We start from the raw sequence: 6,331 nt of genomic DNA, 5'->3' as shown, positions 1-6,331 counted from the left end.
CGAACATGTGTAAATTTAAATGGTACTTTAGGCCCATATTTTTCTTGCCAAAGAGGGGTATGACAGGGAGATCCCCTATCCCCTTTCCTTTTTATACTTGTAACTGATGCTTTAAACAAAATCCTTTAACAAGCTAATAGAGGAGGATTTGTCGATGGTTTGGGAAACTTTTCAAATTTCGGAAATGTTATGAATTTACATTTTGCAGATGATACTCTTATTTTCTTTAAGGCTGATAAAGTAATTTTAACACATATTAGATGGCTATTGGTAGCTTTTGAGAATGTTTCTGGTTTGAAAATTAATTATGATAAAAGTGAGATGTATCATCTTAACTTATTAGATACTGAAACTGATGAACTCGCTTCAATTTTGAGGTGTAAGATTTCCACTTTACCTCTTACTTACTTAGGTGTTCCTATTAATAATAAATCTCTAACTGATATCGATTGGCAAATGCTGATTGATAAGATTGAAAAACGATTGCAAGGGTGTAAAGGCTCTTTACTATCTTTAGGAGGTAGAGTAACCCTTTTAAATTCTGTTATTTCTGCTATTCCCTTATATTGGTTATCCATATATAGATTACCTGCTAAAATTAGACATAAAATAGATAAAATTAGACGTAAATTCTTATGGCATGGAGGTAACTCTACTAGAAGAAAATACTCTTTAGTCTCATGGAGAATTGTGTGCAAAAGTAAAGATCATGGCGGCTTGGGGGTTTTAGACCTTAAGCTTATGAATAAGGCCCTTCTGGCTACCTGGTGGTATCGGTTTCTAGATAATTCTGTTTCTGCTAGATGGAAAAATATTTTGCTTAGTAAATATGGAACTAGAACTACTCCTCCTCTTTGTTCACCTTTTTTGTGATCAATCCTAAAAGATCATGTGGTTATCAATTTAAGACTAAATAAAGAAATAGGTAACGGTAAAACAACTTCTTTTTGGTTAGATAGATGGTGTAGTGAACATACCTTAAAAAATCAATTTCCAAACCTTTTTTCTATTGTTACTGATAGGTTTATTTATGCAGCCGAGGCATTTTCTACTTCTCATTTAAGTCTGTCTTTTCAAAGGCAAATAACTGGTATTTATAGGGATGAATTGATTACCTTGCACCACAAGTTTCAACATTTTAGTTTGTCTTCTCATTTGGAAGATAGATTGATATGGTGATGGTCACAAGATGGTCATTTCACTGTTCATTCTTTTTATAAATGGTTAGAATATGGTGGTATTCCAAATTTTGAATATGATACCATTTGGAAATCTCGCATCCCTTTAAAAATCAAAATCTTTCTTTGGCTCGTCCGACGTGATAAAATTCTTACTAAGATTAACTTGGCAAAAAAAGGTTGGCCAGGAAATCTTACTTGTGCATTTTGTGACCAACATGAGAGCGCTGACCATTTATTTATACATTGTTCATATGTACGCTTGATATGGAATTGGATTGCCACATACAATTCATTCCCCTTTACCTGTAATTCTTTAGATGATTTATGGTTACTTGATGCTTCTATTCCCTTAAAGGATAGACTCCTTGTAGAATTGTTAAGGGGAGCTATTTTATGGAATGTATTGTTAGAAAGAAATAGAGTTATTTTTAATGATAATACTACTCCTATTTCTGCTAAATCATTAGGGTTTAAGATAATATCTTTAGCTACTTTTTGGTGTAAGTCTAGCTCTGACAATTCATACTTAAAATTAAGTCTAATGCTTCCATGTGATGTTAAGGACCTTCCATATCAGATACTGGAGGAGGAAGAGGAGTCCACCCAAGCTCTTGGAGCTGGCAATCCCCCAGATCATATGTCTGGAGACGAGATGTCGGATGATGATCTATTGGATTACTAGTCTCCTAGGATATGATTGCTTTTTGAGACTTTTATTTTGCTTAGTATTCATTTTGTTTCCATTTTAGCTTTTGATGTGGTACTATCTCTCCTTGTATGCTTTTATGTTTGTTGATGGTGACTTGATGTAAGACTTTTCATATTTTATTTTTTTACCTATTTTAGGTACCATATCAGGTATGCTTGATTTCTATGAAATCGGTGGTAATACCACTATTTTTCAAAAAAAAAAAAATACTAAAATTAGTAAGAAATTTTACAATCTAAATCAGTATTTTATAACGTTCTGTTAAATATAGGCACAACTGATTTCAATTAGGGGCATTATAATGGGCCCATGGTTTGTTTCCAGAGTTCAGGACCATCTAAATTAGTTAGTTTAATTTACCTACGTTTGAACTGATGTTTCCAGAGTTTGAGCCTTTGAGGCCCATCTAAATTAGTTAGTTTTGACTGTGACATATTTGATGATTTGATCATGATGTTATCTACCATTTAGCAGTGTACAACCATGCGTTGGAAACAATTAATGTAACATGATATTTCATAGAAATAATTAATGTAATATGGTATTTCATAGTTTCAATTCGAACCAGAGACAAGCAAATAATAAGACTTGAAAATATAGAAACAAAATGTAAAACATAAATGAACATCTAATTTTATTAAACAGTAAATATAAATCAAAACTTAATCACATCCACAAAAATAAAACTAAACCATGAATAGAAACTAAAACAACTAGTTTTAAAACAGACATAATTAATACTAAAATTCTAACGAACACCACAATTGATATTGAATTAACATGGTTTGATCATTGGCGAAAAAAGTTGGCCATTGTTAATTTTTATTTATGAATTAAACTTTGACTTAGTCCCATTTATAATGTTTTAAAAAACTATTTGATTTTTACATATTTTGTATAGTTTGATCTCAAATATTTTTTTTAAGGCTAGAGGTTAGAGTATTGAAAATAAGGAAAATATTTACATGAGGTTTTCTCAAATATATATCTTATTAAAGCAATATGTATATTTGTGATATATTAGGAGTACGGTAATGAAAAACTTACTTAGATCATCATTTATAAATTTCAATTTAATTTAGATTATTTGTTAACTTATTATTTTTAATGGCCTAGTTATTAAAATAAATGTTTATCAAAATTAACTTGTCTTGGCATATAATACAAAAAAATTTATAGTATTGTGAAAGTTTCATATATGAGAAAAAACAACACAAACTGTCTCTGTAATTCTTAAAAGTGGAATAATTTTGACCAAGATTGAGACGCCAATGCATTTAATTGTGGAATTTAACCTTCATGACCACACCTCGATCGGATGGTGTATTTCCGAATAGTGGTTTGATTAAACCTGGGCGGGTCAAACCTGGTCCAGTCCGCCCGTGCCCGTTACTCGACCGGACCGTACCCGTGGCTGGGTTTGCACGGATATACGGGTACGGGCTTGAAACAGGCCGGACCCGGTTTTTTGCCATTAAATAGATTACCTTTTTGGGAAAAAAATAAATACGGCATCGTCATTAATTTTATGTTGTGGGGGAAGCAAGGTGACGGTCCAAATTCAGAGTCAAAGGATTGCTCTGTGAACATATTTGGTTCTCATTGGCCCCATTAAATTAAATTCAATTCAGTTGCATGCTCTTTAATTCTCATTTACATTTCCTATGCGATCTTTCAGATTCTAAATTCAAATATATTGAACCAAGCTTGCTATATAATGAGAGCCTCACTACAAAATTTAAATAGAATCTCTGAAACTGTTTGAACTGTTTGGAGGAGAGGTTATTTTTTTTTTTATACTATAGCCCGTTTATATATATTTTTTTCAAGGTCCGGTTATATATTATTTTTGCGTTTCAAATTAATGGATAAAAAGGCTGAGTACGTTTAGATTTAAATTGAACTCTTCTTTTATTCCTCAGTTTCATGCATGGTGTTACTTACTAAAAGCCCTTAAGTTGGACAAGGGATTTAAAATGGGTACAAAATGTAGCTATTAGATTGCTGCACTACAAGTTGCTTCCATTATTTTCTTTTCTTATTTTTCTTTAGTATTGAAAATTTGAAACTATTGCAAATATCTTCTGCCTTTTCACTTGTTATATTTATTATTGAATCTTATATAACTTCTTCCCTTTTGCTTGAAGTGATCAGCTGGTATTTAATAGTTTCTATTTGGTTTCTAAATTACATAATTCGTAGCAGCAACAAGGAAAGACTTGAAAATACAGAATAACTACAAAAACAAGCAGAGGCTTGAAATTTTATAACTTTTTAGCTTGAAGCAGCCAGCCCTCTTTTAGTCTCTAAACCCAAGGCCAAAGCATGTAATGACATAAAATTACGAAATACAGATAAGCCGTAGCAAATTAAAAGCAGTTCTGTTGCATGCTTTCGTTTTTCTTTTGTACTCTTTTAATAAGAAAATTTTGACACTAACAGTAGGACTTAACTATCATGTCAGATGAAAAGCACCGCGGCAACAATAGAAGCCTCAGTTAAGAAGGACCCAATCAAACCAGATAAAGAAGTGATATGTGCTATGGAGACATTCAGTACAGTATATCGTGCCAAAATTGAGTGCTACACACAAGTTAAGCGCTGTCCTCTTCACTTCAGAATTGATTGTGGCACATTTGATCTGGCTGGACACCGATGGGCCATCTCTTACTGCTCAAGAACAAATGAAAACGGTCATGATAATGTGGCATTGCATATCCGGCTTGTCACTGATACAAACACCTCGTTGGAACTAAATGGTAAAATAAGCCTGATTGATCCAAGTGGAAAACCTTCAATGGTCCCAGATGACATATATCGGAAGGTTTATAACAAGCGGGATGATGAGCATAAAACGGCATTTATGGAGAAAACCATATTAGACTCCTCAGAGTATGTAAAGGATGGTTGCCTCACATTTGAATGTCTAGTGAGTGTTACAAAGTGGTCCCCTAACGAGGTGGTGAAAGAGGCACAGCAATCAACCATTACAACCTCGAACTTTTGGGAGAATCTTGGTCGCCACGTGGAGGGTGGTAAAGGAGCAGATGTCTCCTTGAAAATTTGCAATGACATCAATAAACCAATCTAATATGTGGTACACTGTTATCCGAGTACAATGTTATCTGCGTTTTTAATGAATGGCAAGCCTAAGGGCATTTTAAAGCAAAAAAAAAAAAAATTAGCTATTTTGGTTTCCTCTATTTTGGATGTAGAATTGAGCCTCAGTCAACTTCTAATTGCCTCAACATATATACTAGCTACTATATATATATATATATATATATATATATATATATATATATATATATTCCTTTTTCACCATGAGTTAATTATTGTTTTGTTTATTTAAAAAAAAATTGTGATGAAATTGCTTACTGTGCAAGGACCATATGAGTAGAACTAGGGTGTTCTTAAGTTCATAAAGCCTCTTGGTGAACTCAAGTCTAACTGTCAAATCGACTTCAAATTATGAATTCGAACCGTAGAGACCCGTCTATATTACGAGTGATGCGTCTACATGTGAAAATTTTCAACATTCGAATTAATTTAGTAAAAAGTCAAGTGGTCAAAATTAGAAGCTTAACAAATTAGTTTTGATGCATTCATTTTTTGAATGTTTTTTGACCGCTTGACTTTATACTAAATTAATTCAAATGTTTAAAATTTTCACATGTAGACGCAGTACTCGTAAAGTAGGCGAGTTTCAACTGTTCGGATTCGTCACTTGAAGCCGATTTGACGGGTTTTAGACTTGAGTTCACAAAGGGATTTGATGAACTTAAGAAAACCCTAGTTCTACTCTTAAAGTTATCGAAGTAATTGTTTCATTTAAATGTTACTGTTCTTAAGCTTCAAATACATCCAGAGGAATGAGGTCTTCATCGATCATCTGCCTTTCCATTTTGTCATTTAACTTTCATAAATATGCTGCTCGATTGCTAGGTCGATGCCCATTTTTTATGTATATAATTTTATTCTATTTAATTAATGTACAAAGTTGTTTCTTCATCTTCATGCCTCCTCAAAACGAACTTACAATGCCTTTTTTTATATGAACGGAGGAATATCAGTAAAGGACGTACATAACTTACTCGAGATTGAATATTTTTACAAAATTGGATTTGTATATTTTGGGTGAAAAAGGAGGTTTCTGAATTTTTTTTTTAGTGTTATAAATATCCTAATAGAAGTATTTAGATAAAGGAGTCTCTTTCAAACATGAGCATTTATTACAGTATATACTAAAATTAGTAATGCCCACGGGTTTCTCTGGCAAAAAATAAATATATACTAAATTTGGTTCTCCTTGATATATACTAAAATTAATACGCAATTTTAAAATAAAAATCAGTAATTTAGAACGTTCTGAAACTAGTTAGGCCCAAATGATTTCAATTCGGGGTATTACAATGGACCCATGGTTTACTTTCATTGTTGA

General features: G+C 32.5%; 1 protein-coding gene across 1 annotated transcript; it reads left to right on the top strand.

Moving 5' to 3' along the window:
- Nucleotides 1–4,354: 4,354 nt before the first annotated feature.
- On the top strand, nucleotides 4,355–4,981 carry LOC144563871 (BTB/POZ and MATH domain-containing protein 2-like). Its single transcript, XM_078313337.1, has one exon. The coding sequence runs from the start codon at nucleotides 4,355–4,357 to the stop codon at nucleotides 4,979–4,981; it is 627 nt and encodes a 208-aa protein (XP_078169463.1).
- The last annotated feature ends 1,350 nt before the right edge of the window (nucleotides 4,982–6,331 follow it).

The sequence above is a fragment of the Carex rostrata genome, chromosome 13 (genome assembly GCF_964058835.1).
Source record: "Carex rostrata chromosome 13, lpCarRost1.2, whole genome shotgun sequence".
Lineage (NCBI taxonomy): Eukaryota > Viridiplantae > Streptophyta > Magnoliopsida > Poales > Cyperaceae > Carex > Carex rostrata.
Note: the sequence above shows the minus strand (reverse complement) of the source record. Positions and strands in the feature narration are given on the sequence as shown.

Bases quoted from the DNA above. Each gene is read 5' to 3' on its own strand.
- LOC144563871 (XM_078313337.1), top strand. From the start codon at position 4,355: ATGAAAAGCACCGCGGCAACAATAGAAGCCTCAGTTAAGAAGGACCCA.